Source organism: Alnus glutinosa, chromosome 9 (assembly GCF_958979055.1).
Source record: "Alnus glutinosa chromosome 9, dhAlnGlut1.1, whole genome shotgun sequence".
NCBI lineage: Eukaryota > Viridiplantae > Streptophyta > Magnoliopsida > Fagales > Betulaceae > Alnus > Alnus glutinosa.
In genome coordinates, this window is record NC_084894.1 from 28,915,755 (window position 1) to 28,935,637 (window position 19,883).

The 19,883-nt window shown below is 35.3% G+C and overlaps 2 protein-coding genes across 5 annotated transcripts; both read left to right on the forward strand.

Moving 5' to 3' along the window:
• The first annotated feature begins 4,225 nt into the window (after positions 1 to 4,225).
• Positions 4,226 to 15,255, forward strand: LOC133877437 (probable LRR receptor-like serine/threonine-protein kinase At1g06840). 4 transcript variants are annotated; one of them, XM_062315741.1, is made up of 21 exons: positions 4,226 to 4,500; positions 4,786 to 4,936; positions 5,330 to 5,483; positions 6,060 to 6,131; positions 6,304 to 6,375; positions 6,602 to 6,745; positions 6,860 to 6,931; positions 7,023 to 7,094; positions 7,270 to 7,344; positions 7,918 to 7,986; positions 8,160 to 8,228; positions 8,402 to 8,473; positions 8,677 to 8,763; positions 9,021 to 9,089; positions 9,280 to 9,779; positions 10,398 to 10,556; positions 11,565 to 11,848; positions 12,923 to 12,974; positions 13,621 to 13,871; positions 14,084 to 14,218; positions 14,777 to 15,255. In XM_062315741.1, the coding sequence occupies exons 2-21, from the start codon at positions 4,828 to 4,830 to the stop codon at positions 15,119 to 15,121; spliced, it is 2,862 nt and encodes a 953-aa protein (XP_062171725.1). In that variant the 5' UTR covers positions 4,226 to 4,500; positions 4,786 to 4,827; the 3' UTR covers positions 15,122 to 15,255. The 4 variants fall into 4 exon arrangements, 3 of the variants coding, with proteins under 3 accessions (XP_062171725.1, XP_062171724.1, XP_062171723.1); XM_062315740.1 differs by having other exon boundaries at positions 4,226 to 4,438; XM_062315739.1 differs by lacking the exon at positions 4,226 to 4,500 and adding an exon at positions 4,509 to 4,659.
• A 1,237-nt stretch (positions 15,256 to 16,492) lies between these two features.
• On the forward strand, positions 16,493 to 18,915 carry LOC133878629 (large ribosomal subunit protein uL16). Its single transcript, XM_062317205.1, has 4 exons — positions 16,493 to 16,608; positions 17,504 to 18,005; positions 18,421 to 18,502; positions 18,647 to 18,915. Exons 1-4 carry the CDS (start codon positions 16,599 to 16,601, stop codon positions 18,713 to 18,715), a joined length of 663 nt encoding a protein of 220 aa, XP_062173189.1. The 5' UTR covers positions 16,493 to 16,598; the 3' UTR covers positions 18,716 to 18,915.
• Positions 18,916 to 19,883: the final 968 nt, after the last annotated feature.

Consider the following 19,883-nt stretch of genomic DNA (forward strand, 5'->3'; position numbering starts at 1 on the left):
ATAAGGAAAATTAAGGGCATATAAAGAAAGATTGCATGAAGTATAAGAAATGACTTAAAATAAAGATAATCTCATATATCTAGTATGTCGTGAATCTCTTTTAGTGACTCATTCAAATATATTGTGGATTGATTATGGTTTAACAATTCATGTTGTCAACACAAATGCAAAGTCTTTTTTAAAATGAATAACACGTGTTTATAATTTGAGCTTGTTGGGATCTATAGGTTAATTTTAAAATTCAGTTATAATTTTGACCTCAAAAATGATTTATATTCCATAATCCTTTTGAAATATATTTTCTAGTTTGGCTTATGAAAAATTTCAATTTTTATTTTAAACTTGAAATTTTTCTTATTTTTGGTGGAATATTGGTTGGGATTTATTTAAAGTCTATTTAAAATTGACCTACATCCCAATTTTTGAAACAAAATTATTTGTTTATTTCTGCATACTGATGTTGACGTAAAGTAGAGTCTTTGAGAATTTAAAATGCTCTGGTTATGGCTTTGGAGATTGAAATATATCTCCATACAGTAAATAAAAGTCGGTAATTCACTGACTTTGGTTCTTGTGTGGGCTGCATAAGGGAAAGCATACCAACAAGACCACTAGAGGTGCCAAAGAGAGCATTTTGAGATTCTTGAGATCATGTACATTGAAATGTGTTGACCTTTTCATACTCATTGCCTAAATGGTCAGAGATATTTTGATCTCTTTTAGTGATGACCATATAAAGTTTATGTATCTCTATCTTCTAAATATTAAAGGTGGGGTATTGAATGCTTTCAATATCTATAAGGAAGAAGAAGAGAAACAATGTGAAGATCATTAGATCTAATATAGGCATAGAGTATTAAGGTAGGTACACACCAAGGGGAAATGATTAGTAATACTAATCTGCTATTACCCTTATAGAGTAAAGCTTTGAAGACCGTTGTGTATATGTTAAACAGGATTTCATCTAAGGTTGTCTTTATGACACCTTTTAAAATATGAAATAGATGGAAGCTTGTTTACATTATTTACACATATGGGGTTGCCTTGCTAAAGAGAGGATTTATAATCCTCACTTTAGAAAATTAGATTCAAGGACAACCAGCGGATCTTTATAAGCTATCTAGTAAACTTTAAGGGGTTATAATGTTTAATTATCCTTCATATGATTATAGAGTTGTTGATTGTAAAATTTCTAGAGGATGCAGAACCTAGTGGGAGTGCTCATTCACACAAATTGGAATTTGAGTAAGCACTAGAGTTGGCCAAATCTCCTTCTCATAGAGGATGATTGATTGTATTCAGGGAAAATCAGATTGATTATCCTGAGCCACAATCATTTCTAGAACAACCAACTCATACAAAACAGGTTCAAAAGTCTATTCTCCCATTGCAAAAATGCAGAGGAAGTAGAATTAAGAAAATCCTATAGAATAAGGAGATCAACAAGTCTTAGTGATCATGTTGTATATCTCCCAGAGTCTGATCCATGTTTGTTTTCACATGCTATGAGTGGAGAAAACTCCACATTGAGATTCAGTGCCATGAAGTAAGAGTTAAATCCATTGCTCAACAGTCTAGCTAGACTCGTAGCCAATGGTTTTACTCATAAGGAAGGCATTGATTATCGTGAAACATTCTCTCCAGTGTCTAAGGATGGTTCATCAAGATGATCATAGCATTAGTAGCTCATTTTTGATCTAGAGCTACATCAAGTGGATGCGAAAACGACTTTTCTGAATGGGGATCTTAAAGACGAGGTTTACATGAAACAATCAAAAGGTTTTATAAATAACAGTCAGAAAGCTTGCAAATTAAAGAATTCTATTTATGGGCTATGATAGATCTCTCATCGATGATATACTTTTTACAAGGTAATTGAAAACCTTGATTAGTATATATATCTTAAGGTCAGTGGGAGTACAGTAATCTTTCTAGTCCTATATGTAGATATTATTTTTGCAAGTGGTGATTTAGGTTTGCTACATAAAATTCACAAAACTTTGAAATGAAGGATTTAGGTGAAACCTCTTATGTCTTTTGACATAGAGATTCACAGAGACATAAAGAATATTAACATTGTCTCGGAAGGCCTACATTGAAAAGTTTTGGGAAAATTTAGAATGAAGGATTATGTACCTTCAGTAGCAATTAAGAGGGACCAGTTAAATAAAGATTAATGTCCCAAAGGTATTGGAATAAGGGCAGATGAAAAGTTTTAAAAGTCTGCATTATACATAACCATATGACTGACAATAAGTATATTGAGTCAATAAAGTGCTGCAAATAAAGTCTTGCGGTATATGCAAGGAACCAAGAAGTACAACTTAACCTAAGGATACACTTTCCATTTGAAGGTGGTTAGTTGTTCAGATTTGAGTTTTGCTGATTGTGTAGATAGTAGAAAGTCTATTTTAGGGTATATATCTTTTTATTGAGACATATATCTTAAAGATGCAGTGTGCAGACTATGGTTGCTACGTCTACCAAGAAAGCTAAAAGTCTAGCGTGCTATGAATTTAGTACACAGGCATGATGGTTGAGACATTTGTTGAAAGTCTCAATCTTGTCGATTTTACAGTTAGACCGTAAAGATATTCTGCGGTAATTCTACTATAATCTTCTTTTATAAGAATAAAGAGTAGAAGCAGAAGTAAATCGACATCAAGTATCTCAGTACGAGAGATAACATTAAGAGACATAAAGGGTCTATTGAGCATATAAGTACTGAATTAATGATTGCGGATCCCATGACTTGCAGTTTACCGGTAAATAAAGAATAAAGTCATGCGGAATATATGAGACTCATTAATTCAATTTTTGCTTGGTTTGTCTCTTTTTGGTCTATAGACATAAAGTTATAATAATAAAGATTTTGTGCACATTTTGTTATTTTATCCATGAGGATAAATAAAGTTGGACCCGAATGACTTATAGGAAGTTCATTCATAAAGCTTGATTATCCATAAGGTACTCATGTAAGGAGTGTTTTGCATCGTGATACATGGAAGGGACGACCTAATTTTATAATGGTTTTACCGCCATGATTCGTGTGAAACGTTTCTTATCTGAGTGGGAGGATTCCATAAGTGATTGGCCAAACTAAGGAACCTAATACCATAAAGTCATGTGTCATAAAGGCCAAGTGGGAGAATGTTAGATATTGTCTCCATATATGGCCTATATGCCACATATACAGTGTTTATTATATTTATTATAAATATAATATACGGTATTACGGTTAGGTAATTTAATTAATTTAGATTACCGTAATGGAATCGTTTAATTGATTTAAAATCAATTAATAATATTGTTTCCTTGATGGGAGGAACAATACGGTACTTACCATATTTGAGGGTCCCTGACCTAGCCTATAAATAAACAGCCTGTGTACACCATCAGTACGGGCAATACAGTCATAGGCATAGGTTAGAAGATCCCCCAAATAATATTTTCTTGTTCTTGAGATGGATCGTGGAGACGCTTGAGCAAACATGGCTAGAGGTAAGCCTGAATCTTGTTTATTCGTTTTCCGCTGCGCATGTTAGATTAAATAATATGTTGATTATTTCTAACATCGTCCACTGTAGCCTTTGGCAGTTTGGAAGGTTAGACCTGACTTCACCAAACAAGCTCATCTTCTACAAGGAAAAAGACGATTAAATTTGTTAGTAATTTCATCTAAACTCATCAACTTTGCCATGCAATCACGAGAGAGAGAGAGAGAGAGAGAGAGAGAGAGATGTAGATTTTCGTACCTGGTGGGATTGGAAGCGCGTGGTGGAAGCTGATTCATAATCGGGACGTCCACTTGCAATTGATACTCTGCAGGTTGAGATCAAAGGGTTTTTACGGGTTGATTCAGAAAGATCGTCATGGTGAGAGAGACAGGGAGAGTGACATTTTCGCTTTTTCGCTTGGACAAAGTTGCATATTAGGTATATTGATGAGATTCGACAGCAATAAAAGCAAGGCTGGCTTTTTCGCTTGCGGAATTCGGCCAATGCTTCGAAACATGGACCAGCAACCAACTGTTAGAAGATATGAAGGGCTAGAATATATAGAAAGTATAATATACTTTCCATATATTTTATATTTGATTACGACATACCATAAATATGAAATATTACAATATCAATCAAATATAGAATATATAGAAAGTATATTATACTTTCTATATATTCTAGCCATTCATATCTTCTAACATTGGTATCAGAAAGTCAAAATCGCCATCCGAGAACTTCTTCTTTATCAGCTCTAAAAATTGATGGAAATACATAAATATATATTTCTATTTACAGAGCTCGTTCCAAAGTTGCTGACGATTCTTTGTTTGATCAAATACCCAGCGAATGAAAAAGATGGCTCTCATCTGCATCAGCCACGAATTCGTGAGCGTTATTGACGAAGTCATCCTAAGAAAGATTCCACCGTTCACACGGTACTCAATTTCAAACTCTTCTTTGTTGTTCCTTGCAACCCAAGTTAATATTCAACCCTAGTGTAAGCTTCGATCATTCTAACACAATTTCAACTATTCAATGCTCCCATACTACATCGATTTCTCCGTTTTCCTTTCCTGTCAACCTTATTTGCATGATTTGCTCGCAGTTTGGAATGTTTGCATGATTTCCTCGTAGTTGGAGCTTTTTGCTCTACTTGGTTTGAAGTCTTGATCACTCATTTTATTTAAAAATTGTTATAAGCTAGTATTGCTTTTTCTTCAGATCAACTGTATTGCTTTGGAATTCAATTGCGTAAGTTCTGATATTTATTTCCTGTTATCAGGTGGAGTACTCAGATACTACAACAATTCCCAGCGTTATTGGGATGCATCAGTCAAGAGCTTGGACGTATGGATTATTTATTGTTTCATGGTTGTGCTGGTTGTCTTCACTACTTATCGGAGCACAAAATCTCATTACCGACCCTATAGAAGGTGATTTTGATTCAGTTTGCCCCTTTTGGCTACCATATTCTTGAGGGGATGCTTGTTTAGAGGTCACACGCAGCACATGGATACCTGTTTGACGTATTCATGAATCCTATAACAAGTGATTTCACTGATTTTGTTGTAAATTCAAATATTCACCTCCCTCTACTGGGATGTGAATAGTGTTGCATATAGTTGAGCAGTAGTTATTATTTGAGTGTATATGCTCAAACGTGGGTCTGCTAACATTGTTGATGTATATTTTTAGAGTAACTTCGCTTTCCTTTAATGTGGAAATCTGAGACTAGAACTAGAGATACACAAGGACCAGTAAAGCTTATGAACTTTTTAAATGTTCATGTTGATGAAATTATGGTTAACATTTGTATTAATTTGCAGTGACAGCATTGCGGGCCATCAAGACAAGTTTGATAGATCCAAATAAGAATCTGAATAATTGGGATCAAGGGGACCCATGTACGTCAAATTGGACAGGGGTTGTCTGCCACATTGCTACATTTTCAGATGATGTTTATCTACATGTTGACCGATTGTATGATTTTAACCTTTCTTGATTTTTATTTCTATTGGGTAGCATAATCAGGATGAATCATGTTGCACACTTCCTTTAACTTATAATAATTTTTCTTTTCTTTATGCTTTTTGTACCTTTGCATGATGATATGTATAGTGTTCCACTTCTATACTGCTCATATTAGTTGTGCCAGGGTACAGACTTCCTTTATTCTGTATTCATTTAAGATTACAGACAATTGTGGCTATATTCATTTCATTAGAATAAGGTCTGTCACTGTCAGCCACATGTTTCTGAATTTTGCTAGAAATGATCAGCAACATGTCTTAAATCAATTTGAAAATAAATGTTCATGATCTTTTCTTTTGTCCAGAAAAATAATTTGTAATGCTTTATCATATAATATATTGCCTACAGACTCAATCACCATCTCATGCCTAGCATTATATAAGATTTATGCTAGTCCAAAGTTCAGATATAAGACTATCAAGATTTAATAAAACTGGGTATTAATTGCATGTGGGGCGCTTCCATGAAGAAGAAGAACTCGCATTAAGTGCTTTAATAATTTTCCTATGGACCTCTTTTCTGCAGGAATCTACTAAAAATGAATCTGTCAGGAAGTTTATCACCACAGCTTGGCCGCATATCGAATATGACAATATTGTAAGCAAAAGCATACCTGAAAGCTACTTTTTGTGCTGCCAACATCTTTATCTGGATCGAAGTTTCTGGATCCCTCTTTCCTCAATCTTTTCAAAAATTGTTGTTCTCCTCCCCACATTGGCATTTGGTTTACTCATCCTACTGATATATTTTTCTTTTTACTCCGTTAAAGGGATTTTATGTGGAACAACATAAGTGGGAGTATACCAAAGGAGATAGGCAATATTACGTCTTTGGAACTCTTGTAAGTTGAACAGACATTTTTTGCTGGATAGGTTTGATACTCAGTATTGTTATTGCATGAGATACCGTTATGAAGTACAAATATGCTACTATTTCATGCATTTTCATTCAAGCTTTTGATTTCTAAATAACGTAAGAGATTGTATATGTGTCTGAACTAATTTTCTTCATATGTTTGGCAGTGTTCTGAATACCTGGTCTTTTAATGTGATGTTCCATGTTTTCAGGCTTTTGAATGGAAACAAATTAACCGGTTCTTTACCTGAAGAGCTCGGTTTTCTCGCAAACTTGAACAGAATACAAATTGACGAGAATCGCATATCAGGGCCAATACCTATATCATTTTCAAACTTGAACAAAGTGATGCACTTGTGAGTGGTTTTCCGATGCAATATTCTCTAAAATCAGTTCTAAGATTACTAATCCTTCTATTTCTCTCTCTCTTTTTTCATCTTTTTCTTTTTTCTTTTGCCCCTTGTGAGCAGTCACATGAACAACAATTCAATTAGTGGGCAAATTCCGCCTGAACTATCTAAATTACCAGTACTTCTTCACTTGTAAGTTGGTGATTGGTCATATTGATATTTCATAATGCTATCCATCAGTACAATCTGTGAATTAGTGATCTATTCAATTCTGCACCTGCAGCCTTGTTGATAATAACAACTTATCAGGTTACCTTCCACCGGAGTTCTCCAAACTGCCAAATTTACAGATACTGTATGGGTTTTTCGTACCTAGAACCTAAATACATATATGTTTTATCACATAAATGATGTTACCTCTGTAGTCTTTTTTCTTTGCTTCTCAACTTGAACTAGATTGTGATTTCTAAATTTTACTTAAGTACTCTTATGTTAACTTTCTTAATGTGTTCAGTATCTTTGTTTTGCAGTCAACTTGATAACAATCACTTTGATGGGACAACAATTCCCTCTTCTTACAGCAACATGTCTAAATTGCTGAAGTTGTAAGTGGATATTATTATCCTATGTTTGTAACTAGGTATTTCAAAAGTAAAGGAAGAGCAGGGTGCCAGCCTTGATGTGTGAGGCGGAGGTCTTTGTTTATTTATTTTTTGGCCAAATGATAGGAGGGTTTCATTTTTTGTTTTTATTTTTTTTTACTCCTAGACTGCAAAACTAAAACAAAGTGGAAAATACTAGCAAAATGAAAATAATATAACAAAGGCAGAATGGTACTTTGTTGTCAAGAATGCATAAATTACACAAAGACATCGATTAAAAAGGAATAGAAATTGGAATGTTACTTAACTTAGATGTGGAGGTTCTTAAGCCAACTAAGGTGGCATGTCACTTTCTATGATTTATTCTTTGCTGTTTGATATTCATGTCACTTTGTATAATCTGTGCGGGTTGTACAGAAGCAATATTATCTTAATTAGCTATCACAAACCTTTCATGTTCTTGGAAGCTTTTCTTGCAAGATGGCAACCAAGAAGTATGCATGTTCGCATGTTCACATGTTCACATGTTCATATCAAGATTTATAGTATTTTTTTTTTTTTGTTGTGTTGTTCCAGGAGCCTTAGGAACTGTAGCTTGCATGGACCTATTCCTGATTTGAGCCAAATACCAAACCTTTATTATCTGTAAGTTGCTTTGTTTTGTTTTCCTTGTCATGTCATTATATGATAATGAAGTATAAGCTTTTAAATCAGAAAAATAAATGCACCAGGATAAATAAAATTTTCTTTTACATTGTCGAAGACATCTCAGTCAGCTACTCGTACTTAGATTATGTTTTACTTTATATAAATTCCAGAGATCTCAGTTCAAATCAGCTAAACGGATCCATACCTCCAAATTGGCTTTCTAAGAAAATCACAACCATGTAAGATTCTCCATCTTTCAAATGACATGTCCTATGCATTATTATCGTTTTCTTTTAAATTTAATTTCCAGATACTACAAAATATTTTCAAACTTGTCTTTCAGTTTTCTAAGATAATGTACACCAACAATTACCTCGACTTTGAAAATCTATTATTTGAACAATATGCTCAGCTATTTATCCAACAACAATCTTACTGGAACGGTTCCTTCCAACTTTTCGGGTCTCCCTCCTCTTCAGATATTGTGAGTACGCTCCCACGTGCTGTTTCATCGTTTTGTGTTTATTTCTATGGTTCAAAGTTATTGTAAATCATTTCATGTTTATCTCAAGTTGAGTTCCACTTATCTCAACCATTAGATTTTTAAGTTACTAGTTAATATCAGCCAATAAATTAAAGTGTTAACAAACTAAATGGCTTTATTTGGTAAATTATTCCCCATGGCAGGTCAATCGAGAACAATTCATTGAGTGGTTCCGTTCCATCCACCATTTGGCAAAGTCGGATTTTGAACGGAATGGAAAGCCTTAAAGTGTAAGACCTGAACGAAAATGTTACTGTTCCCTTGGTTAAACTGTCTACGTCTGGTTGTGTGAGTGTGCATGTGTGCTTTCACATTTCCCCAAGCATCTTCTTCTTGTACTGGTACAAGATAAGTTGATTCCTTTCTTTCTGATTGGAGCATGCTCTTTGTAAAAGTCAAAGTTATAACCTCCTGGGTCGACTTAATAAGTTTGCAAGGATTTCATACCAGATTTTCTAAGTGATTTTGTGGATCTTTGATATTACAGGAAGTTGCAGAATAATAAGCTTTCCAATATTACAGGAAGCACTAGTGTTCCTCCAAATGTGACTGTCTGGTTTGCTTCTATACTTGCTTCCCAATTTGTTTCATATAGAACTTTATGTATAATGAAATGCATCTTCAAATTAATATGACTTCTAGGTAAAAGAGTATGCATGTGCCCCTTGTAGTTTTAATCATGAAGTGTTACAGTCACAGCGCATTGATATAATGATCATCTCACCCATTTGATCGTTTACTTTCAGGCTTCAAGGGAATCCCGTATGCTCTAATACCAACCTAGACCAGTTTTGTGGATCTAAAAGTGACGATGAAAATAACAGCCAGAGTTCAACAAATACCATTTTTAATTGTCCAGGGTGCCCACCCCCTTATGAATATTTGCCTACATCTCATAAACCTTGTTCCTGTGCTGCCCCTCTACTTGTTGGATATCGGTTGAAAAGTCCCGGATTCATAGATTTTCGTCCCTACAGATATGAATTTGAGAACTTCTTGACATCTAAACTTGAATTATTTCTTCATCAACTGTACATTGATTCCTTTTCTTGGGAAAAAGGACCTCGACTGAGAATGTACCTGAAAATATTTCCTGTATTTGATGAAAACGTCAAGAATTCTGATCATATCTTCAATGGGAGTGAGGTTCGGCGAATTATGAACATGTTCATATCATGGAAAATTAATAATCCTGGCACATTTGGACCTTATGAAGTTCTTAACTTGACTGACGTTTATAATGATGGTTTGTCCCAAAACCCTTATTTGATATATTTTCTGAGTGAGCCTTGTTGAGGTTGGAATTAATGCTTATTTACCATTTGAAGATATTGCAACTTTTTCTCTAATTTATTTGGCCTGTACCTTCAAATAATTTATTCTTAAAAGATAATCTTAGGCATGTGGCGTCATTCTCTGTTTTATTGTGGTAGTGCTTACTTGTGTTTGTGTTCATATACGGTAATGCCCCATCCCCCCCGCCCCGTTCTTTTGCTTCCTAATCTTGTTGAAGATAGGCCTCAATTGTAGGCAGTTCAATGCTTTCACCATACTGAGCATACTGAGAGCTATGTTAAGTGGTATGGTAGATATGGTTGCACTAATGTGATCCAGCACATAAGTGAATAACTGCAGTGCTCAGTTCAGCATGATTCTATGCTTGCTGGATAATTAAGTTGTGTTCTATATTGACCAAGAAGGCAGCTTTAAGCTCACACCATATGTCACTCATGGCTTGACCCCATGCATAGATGAACTATGCTTTGGTCGTATCTTACCTTGTTTCATGTATTCATATATGAGGTGGATATTCTTAAGATAGTTGTGATTTTGTTTATGCTCATAGTTCTCACTAATGTCACAGGGATTACCACCCCTCCAAGGTCTGCTTTAAGCACAGGTGCATTGGTTGGCATAGTATTGGGGACCATTGCAGGAGCAGTTGCATTGTCTACAATTGTTTCTATCCTGATAGTAAGAGCGCATACGAGGAAGTACCATGCAGTTTCTAGAAGACGTCATTGTGAGTATCTTATGTCAATGATTTTAGGATGTTTAGGTAGATATTTCATGATTTTTCATTATGCCTATAGTTGTGTCTATTATACATCCTGATTAGGCCTGCCAATTAGGCTGGCTGATGCTTGCCCAAGCTTAACCCAAGGTAGAAAGGCTCAGCCTGGCCCAAAATTGTCACTTTGTTAGCCCTATCTCAGCTAATGTTGTTGGTAAAGTTTCCGCCAAGTTTGACTCGCCATTATTGGAAACATTATTAAGAGATGAGAAACTTCAATGAAAAGTGTTGCATATTAGCTCAAACCATCTCTAAGTTGAAGAATGTTAAAGCACATGGACTCTTATCCAAGAGTCCAAGTATTGAAGGACTCTTATCAACAACAGAAGATAATATCACACAATCAAATACTTCAAATATCTCTTTATCAAAACATAAAGAGATGACATAGCTGGAATTGCAACAGAATAGGATTTAGTTCAAATCTATATCTATGTATATCTGTCTCGTGCATATCTCATAGTTAGGTATATCTCTCTAATGTACATCTCAGAGTTAGAGTATATCTCTCTCTGTAGCTCCCGTAGGTAGAAGTAATACCCATAACAAACTCTTGTAATCCTTTTGATTATAAATACAAGTAAATAGCAACCGATAGAGACACGATTGAAATATTATTCAAGCGAAGTAAAGATCTTTTAAAGGACAACCGGTTAGCCACTATGTTAACAATGCAGTTGACTTCAAATCATAAAAAAAATATATATATATTTTTAAAAGAATCAGCGTTATTCAGCTTCAATCTCAGCCTGTAACATTCTTATAGTTTTTTTTTTTTGTGTGCATTGTCATCATGCCTGTATTTAGACTTGTCTTCGCAGAAATTTGAAAGTGTGAATGGAAATATAGATGCATATATCTTTCAATTATTTTAAAACCAATGGGCACAGCCTCTTTATATGAAGCTTCTATCATTATGCTTTCATTATTAACATTTAACCTGTATTTAACATACAGCATCCAAGGCCTTCATGAAAATTGATGGTGTGAAGGATTTCACTTATAGAGAAATGGCTATGGCTACAAAAAATTTTAACAGCTCCTCTGAGGTTGGCCAAGGAGGGTATGGAAAGGTTTATAAAGGCATTCTGGCTGATGGTACAGTTGTTGCCATAAAACGTGCACAAGAGGGATCCTTACAGGGTGAAAAGGAGTTCTTAACAGAGATAGAACTGTTGTCAAGGTTACATCACAGAAACCTTGTGTCTTTGATTGGATATTGTGATGAAGGTGGTGAACAGGTGCTTTTCCTTATCCTAGCTGAATATATATGAAAGGAAAATGCTATACTCACACCCAAACTCTTACAACCATTTTTATACAACCTGACGTGAAAATTCCACATCAGATTTTTTTTTTTCTTTTTTGAAATGAAAACTCTCTCTCTCTCTCTCTCTCTCTCCTTCTTCTCTCTCGCTCTTCTTCTCCCCTCTTCCGATCGGCAAATGAAAGCGGAGACGGAGACGGAAAGAGTGCCGAAGATGGAGAGTGCCGGCCGGATCCCGATCGGCTGGCTGGGATCTGGTCATTCCCCGGCCGGGATCCGGCCCTTTCCCGCCTAGAAAGGCCCGAACATGGCCGACTAGCCGGGATCCGGCCCTTCCCAGGCAAGATCGGCCGGGGAAGGGCCAGAATGGGTGGCCGGAGGTGGGAGGGAGAGGGAAGATGGAGGGAGGAGGCGTAGAAGAAAAAGAAAACCAAAAAAAAAAAAAAAAAAAAAAAATCTGATGTGGCATTCCACATCAGATTGTGGGGATTTGGGTGTGTGTAGGATCCCTCTATGTGAAAATAAAATAAATAGAACATTTGGATTATCTATCAATCTTGTTGTTGAATCCATGAGGACATATGCTCAGGAAAAAAAAAAAAAAAAAAAGAATCCACGAGGAGACGATTCTTATCAATTTAGGAAACTACTCCAGTAAAAACCAGAGATAATGAAAGTTGTAAGAGCAAAAAAAGAGAAAGATTTAAAACCGCATATATAGCTGCTTTTGAATAACTGCGAACAATAAAAGAAATCATATCCAATCTAGAGATGTTACATATATATGAGTTGCTGGTTTGTTATAATGGAAAAAGGCATGTAGTTCTTCGTAAGTTGAGGATTATTTTATTAAAAAAATGCACAAACGTCTCCTTTCAATGAACTTGGGAGAATACAGTTCTTCACTTTTTCATGAGCAGTATTTCTTTTTCTTGCAAAGTTGTTACACTTTCAAGAGAAGGCCTAGTTTTTCTTGGTCTTTGTTGCTGAATATTTGTTGAAATTTTTGTTTGGCAAAAGCTTCAAGTGAGTATTGTTGTGCATGCAGATGTTGGTCTATGATTTTATGTCAAATGGCACTCTAAGAGATCACCTTTCTGGTACACCTTATATTCGTCCTTTAAGTTTTCTTTTTATTGATCTTACTACAACTTTTTTTTTTCCGTACTTTAAGGTTTCATTTTGTTATGTTAAATCACACAATTATCCCAAAAGCTTAAACTGATAGGAAGATATGAATTTAATCATTTATTTTATATTCTAGCATTCCTTTACGTGTGGTATCAAACTCCCCCTTAATTAGTAAGGCCCAACGCGTGAAATATTTAATTGAAATGAGAGGTGAATGACGGAATCAAGGTTCAAATTCAAGAGCTTTGACTCTGATGCCATGTTAATTATCACTTGTCTTAAAAGCTTAAGCTCATAAAAAGTGATAAATTTTAGTCATTAATCAATAATTTAACACACCTTATATCTATCCTTTAAGTTTTCCTTCTATTGATCTCACTAATTTTTTTTTTTAAAAAAATATATATATATATATTCTGAGTGTTTTCATCACTGCATATGAATGGAAGCGAAAAATTGTAATCTATAATTTGCAAAAGTACAGTTTCTCTCTCTCTCTCTCCCCAAAAAAAAAAAAAAAGTCTTTTCAAGGAGCTGAACAGAATAATTTTTCCTTTCAAATTCTGCATTGCATTCTAATGAGCTTATTGGTGGTTCACATATGTAATAATACAGCCAAGTCTAAAGAACCTCTTAGTTTTGCTATGAGATTGAGAATTTCCTTGGGATCAGCTAAGGGCATCCTCTACTTACATACGGAAGCTAACCCTCCAATATTTCACCGGGATATCAAGGCCAGCAACATATTATTGGACTCTAGGTATACGGCAAAAGTTGCCGATTTTGGACTTTCGCGACTTGCCCCAATTCCAGATATTGAAGGGATTGTGCCTGCTCATATATCCACTGTTGTAAAGGGGACACCAGTAAGACTTTTATAGTTTATGTTTACCTAAAAGAATTATAGACTTCACGAGTTTCAATTTTAAGTTTTTTTTTTTTTTTTTTACTTATCATAAAAAAATATTTTAAAAATAAGTAAATAAAACTCAAACCGAAAGAAATAGACTTATAAAATGTTGTAAGAGATATAATTGATATCTATTTTTTCCTCTCAATTTTTGTATTAACTTTGCAGGGTTACCTAGATCCGGAGTACTTCTTAACTCATAATCTCACAAACAAAAGTGATGTTTATAGTCTTGGTGTTGTATTTCTCGAACTCCTAACTGGGATGCGGCCAATCACACATGGCAAAAACATTGTTAGAGAGGTAAAACTCTTTATAGAGCTTTTTAGATTTTTTTCTTTTCTTTTACTGGGTGCCCCCCGCGAGGGGGGGGGAGGGGGGGGCAATACTATCTTGAGCTGATTGGACTAGAAAGGATTTTCATGCTTTTAGTGTTACATTGTTGTTCAAGAATAATGAAAACAACTTTTAGTCTGTCTCTTTGTCTCTCTTCCTCCTGCCATGTCATTTTTTACCTTGTGTATTATAGTCAAGAGAGATCTCCTCAAGTTTCAGTTTTAATTTTAATAAATCAGTGTAGACAGTTAATGTTTTCTTGATAATCTTCGACTCTACTCTTGAGTGAGACCTAGCCACACAATTGACCTCTTATGTATTAGATTCAAGTAAAAGCATGCCTTGCAAATAAAAAAAGTGCCTTACTAAGTTGAGCCAAAGTCAGAACTCCTTGCATACAGTTAGTATTTATCTTTTATAAATTTAAGATCATTTTGTATTATTTTAATTCTTTAGATACACTAGCGGAAATGTTATCCAATAAAGTAGTGTCCTGTAATTTACTATAGTTTTCGTCCATTTCAGGTTAATGTTGCATATCAATCTGGTAAGATCTTTTCGGTTATTGATGAGGGAATGGGATCTTGTCCTTCTGAATGTTTGGTGATATTCGCAACTTTGGCCCTCAAGTGTTGCCAAAATGAGGCAGATGCACGACCTTCAATGGCAGAGGTGGTCCGAGAACTTGAACGTATATGGCTTATGATGCCCGAGTCCGACATCAAAATAGCAGACCCCATGGGAATTGATGCTGAAAAAGTAGTGACTTCACCATCATCATCCTCTAGACTGAACAATTCTTCTATGTGGTCAGATGCATCTGGGAGCAACCTTCTTAGTGGAGACAGTTCAAGCATCCCGCCTAGATAGAGGACACTTTAGCGGCAACTGGGATTCAGTTTTTCAAGAAACCTTATGAGATAAAAATAGATGCTCTATAAGAGTGTATATGTATTATGACATCGAAAGAGTTTTAGTATGGAGGAGTTGTCTTTAAGGAACCACTTGAAAATCTTATTTTTCTGCATTTATGTCGTTTCTTGAACTGTTGCTGGTCTTAACAAAACATAGTCCTCAAAACTGTTCACCTCTCCATCAATATCATTTCTTCAATAGAGGATATCATGGCATGTGAAGGCTTGCAATTGAACAATAAAAGATCTTTTGCAGTCTTAGGAATGGAGATTATAAGTACTTAGCAAGGGAGGCTTCTGTTACACCAGAACCCCATTGCTAAGATCTTGGAGTTCGGAGTTGGAAGCGTTCACGACGAATAGCAGAGGATTGTACTTAAAAAGAAAAGGAAGACAAGGTCTTAGAAGAATCTAGCTAACTTAAAGTAAAGATGGCTTGAGCTCAGGGAGAGAGCGAGATTTTAATCAGGCATTGGGTAGCTACAGTGCTAAAGTTTAGGAAAAATATAAGAACTGATTGGATGGTTTTTTGTGGGTTTTTTTTTTTTAGATTTTTCGTATATATAAGAAAGAGAATGAATTATTAGGGTGTTTGTTGCTGTTGCTCTAAAGATAAACTTAGGCCGATAGTATATTTTACTAAGACCATTAATAAATGTTTCATTGATTATGGTTCTTGACCCAAAGATTTCATTCCTAATTAGTATTCTAAAAAAAATCCTATTATTAGGTAATCACAACTTAGGGGTATCACAAATGCTACACGTTCAACTTTTTTATAATTTTTTTACAACTTGTTAATATGTATTAGTACGTGATTAAAATTACGTTAGTTACTAAAAAAAAAATTTACACCCTCAAATCACATGCTAACACATGTAAAAACGTTTTAAAATAATTGTAAGCCTTACATTTTTCTTCACGGTCGTAATGCACAAAAAGTAATGCTACACTTACAATTCTTTTACAACTGGTTGACACGTGTCAGCACGTGACTTTGAGTTATGATAGCCATTAATTATTATTTTTATTTTTTTTAAGGCATTAATTTTTTTTTTTAACACTCTCTAATCACGTATTGACAGGTATTAATTAATAAGTTATAAGATAATTATAAATCTACCCTTTTTTTTATGCACAAAAGCAGTGTGACCGAAAGAGATACGAAAAGAAAAAATTGTCATAGAAAATTAAAAGAAGAGCCGGGTCCAAGAAGGTAACCAACCCGTGAAGATTTTGTGGGCTGGGCTAGTAATTATGGATTGGACCGTGACGAAGGTGGGCTAACCCCATGACGCACTCGCACACGTATTAGGGTTCATTTTGGTACCACCACGTCTCTATATATAACGCCCCACCCCATCCTCTTCTCTTCTTATTCCTTAGGGTTCTTTGGGTTGCAGCCGCAGAGGGAGCCAGAGAAGTCGCACGCCATGGGGAGAAGTACGTTTCCTCTCTTCCCCTCTCGATTTTTGGTTGGAAATGGTTGATTTATGTATTTGTTGACAGACAGATCTGTTCGGTTGCATTTTTCTTATTATGTTGTTAACTCAAACAATGTTTCGTTAAGCTTTGGTTCTATTTGCTCTTTCACTTGTGGAGATGCCTGGGTTGTTGGATCGTCGTTGCGATTTTGTGGAATCCATTTGAATTGATGAATTTAATGGCTTTTTAATTTTGTTGATGCTGCAAAATTGTGTTCATATGATTGGCTGTGAAAGAATTTTTAGTTGCCCAGCGCATAGCCCTTACATGGTTTCTCAAAGTGTAATAAGTTCCAAGGGATAGATAAAGAATGGAAACTTTTGGATGTAGTTTTCTCATCACTTTAAAACATGAATTTTGTTGAAAATGAACACAGTAGATTATTTCTGCTCAGAAGTTATTTATTATATGTATGTTGTAAAGGAAGAAAATCTAAATAAAAGTCTACTGAAGTAGAAATTGTCCATGGATTCCTTATAGGAGGAAAGGACCTGTTTTCAGCTGTTTGTGCCTATTTTCACCTCAAGTATCTATGGTCCGTAAGATTATTGGATTTATGTGATGTGGGTTGGGCTTCTGCTCTTTGTGCTTCTTTCTACTCTGAGCATCGTTTTTGTAATTTTCTTTCTCAATTCCTGTTTCACTTATTTAACAGTTCAATATGTTTTCTCTGCATGACAGTTTAAAAATATTTAGTAGTGTTATGTTTTTTAATTCTTCATAGAATTATTGCCATGCTTTCAAATCTGATTGGTTCTAGAGTTTCAAACTTTTTCTAGGAGCTTGTGTTTGGCAAGGTAACAGGGGTTTCCTGTTTCACTCGTTTTGGTATTAATGTATTTTTGTCTTGCAGGACCTGCCAGGTGTTATCGTCAGATTAAGAACAAGCCATACCCAAAATCACGGTATTGCCGTGGTGTACCTGACCCCAAGATCAGGATTTATGATGTAGGAATGAAAAAGAAAGGAGTGGATGAGTTTCCTTTCTGTGTTCATTTGGTGTCATGGGAGAAGGAAAATGTTTCGAGTGAAGCTCTTGAGGCTGCACGTATTGCTTGCAACAAATATATGGCCAAATTTGCTGGGAAAGATGCGTTCCATTTGCGAGTCAGGGTGCACCCTTTCCATGTCCTGCGTATCAACAAGATGCTTTCATGTGCTGGAGCTGATAGGCTTCAGACTGGGATGAGGGGTGCTTTTGGGAAACCTCAGGGAACTTGCGCGAGGGTGAGCATTGGCCAAGTTCTTCTGTCTGTTCGTTGCAAGGACAGCAACAGCCATCACGCACAGGAGGCCCTACGCCGTGCCAAATTTAAGTTTCCTGGCCGTCAGAAGATCATTGTCAGCAGGAAGTGGTATGTATATTCATTTTTTTTTTTTGAATAGTCATTATTTAAGTGCCTTTATCGGGTCCTTTTGGACTTGTGGAATTATGTCACTTTGATCACCTAGATAAATGTCGTGTTTTATTTTATAGGCTGTAGTTTACAGTAATAGATTTTTTATTTATTTATTTTTTGCACTTGCCCAATTTCGTTCTTCTTTTGATCAAGCCTTTATTGGCGACTGTATAGGCCTGTTCCTAGGAGTAGTAAAGTACATTTTTTTCTTAATATCATAATGTCACGAATCCTCTAGTGTTTGGTAATATAAAATTGCTATGCAAGTAGATGGTCTCTTTCTCTCTCATCAGATAGCTTAATCAACACCCACTTTGCTGCCATAGAACTCCACAGTTATACCTTATTCTTTATATGGTGGTATTTTCAGGGGTTTCACAAAGTTCAGCCGAACTGATTATCAGAGGTTCAAATCAGAGAACCGAATTGTGCCAGATGGTGTCAATGCCAAGGTTTGTCTTTGCTGATGAAATCACTGCATCTATTTTTTACTAGAAAAATTGAGTTTTGTTGACATGGTATTCAGACCAAGTTAATTTCGATATTTGTAAATATCATGGTACTCAAACCAACGAGAATTTTTTCAAATCTTGCAGCTTCTTGGATGCCATGGACCTTTGGCTAGGCGTCAACCTGGAAGAGCATTTTTGGATGCTATTGCTTAATATTTGGATAATACTATTCTCGGCATTTGTGTTTTGATTACTGTTTTAGCAGTTACCACCTTAAGTGGCTCTTTGCTTTTGTAATGGATCAGGTGTTAAAGATTTTTCAAGATGGTTGTTTGGTGGATTTTCATATTCTGTTTAATGTTTGGAACAATTTTGTCATCTTTGAAATTATTTAGTTTCTTATTTTTGCTCAAGTTCAATTTTTAGATATGGAAGTAAAGTATAATTATCCTCCTTAACAACTAATGGGTTATGGAAGCAAGGGAGGCTAAATTTCCGAGGGGGTAGGCAGGCTCGGAGCTACCTCTATCTGATCAGAAAACTTAAAACTCTTTGTTAGCCTTTAAACTATAAACTTCTTGAAAGAATGCCAATACCATTTTATATTTTCAATTATAGATTTAATTTCTAATGTAAAGTCCTTTTTATCATATTGGTTGTAGAATATTAATATGCAGAGGGGGGACGATCTCAAGGTACTACCCCAACCCCTGACGTGGTTTTGAGCAATAAGCTCCACACGTTTAATTTGTACCAACCTGGTTCAGCGTACTTTTTCACGAATACTGTGATCAGCATAACCAATTTGCCTTCCATGTTTAAGCATCTGAAATTTATTCTTTGTACTCATAATACAAGAAAATAGGTGTTATACAGTTTGCACCTCCATATATAATCCATTTAACACAAGTGATCCAACGGAGGGGAGGCTTCTAAACAATTTTTTATGGGGTAAGACGAAGTAGTATGGTGCAATATTATATCAACAAAGCAAGATAAAGTAGTATGTTGCACTTAACTTTATAACCCAACTATTTTTTCAAGAGTTGTTTTGGAGGCAAGTGAGATGAATCGGGCCTTGACTCTTTTCTAGAGGACATAAGACTCAAAAGTTGTTTGGAATAATCTAAGTTTTACCCATCTAAATTAGCGTTGATGTTTTTAAAATACAGATCCCAAAAACATGATTAACCAAAAAAAAAAAGTATAGTGGAATTCAAGTTAAATAAGAAATTAAAAGGAAGGTCTTTAAAATATATTCTTACATTCAGGAACTAAAATAGACAAACAAGACAAATCATATATTGATAGAACACATTCGCGATTTGTTGAATGGAATGGTAAACAGTGCATAGTTCTGACTTCTGAGTCTTCTAAAGCA

Excerpts from the sequence above, each read along its gene's own strand:
- LOC133877437 (XM_062315741.1), top strand. The coding sequence starts at position 4,828 with ATGCATCAGTCAAGAGCTTGGACGTATGGATTATTTATTGTTTCATGG. Across the intron at positions 8,474-8,676 it reads CTCCCTCCTCTTCAGATATT|GTCAATCGAGAACAATTCAT; the intron begins GTGAGTACGCTC and ends TCCCCATGGCAG. Across the intron at positions 9,780-10,397 it reads GACTGACGTTTATAATGATG|GGATTACCACCCCTCCAAGG; the intron begins GTTTGTCCCAAA and ends CTAATGTCACAG.
- LOC133878629 (XM_062317205.1), top strand. Across the intron at positions 18,006-18,420 it reads ATCATTGTCAGCAGGAAGTG|GGGTTTCACAAAGTTCAGCC; the intron begins GTATGTATATTC and ends TGGTATTTTCAG. Across the intron at positions 18,503-18,646 it reads CAGATGGTGTCAATGCCAAG|CTTCTTGGATGCCATGGACC; the intron begins GTTTGTCTTTGC and ends CAAATCTTGCAG.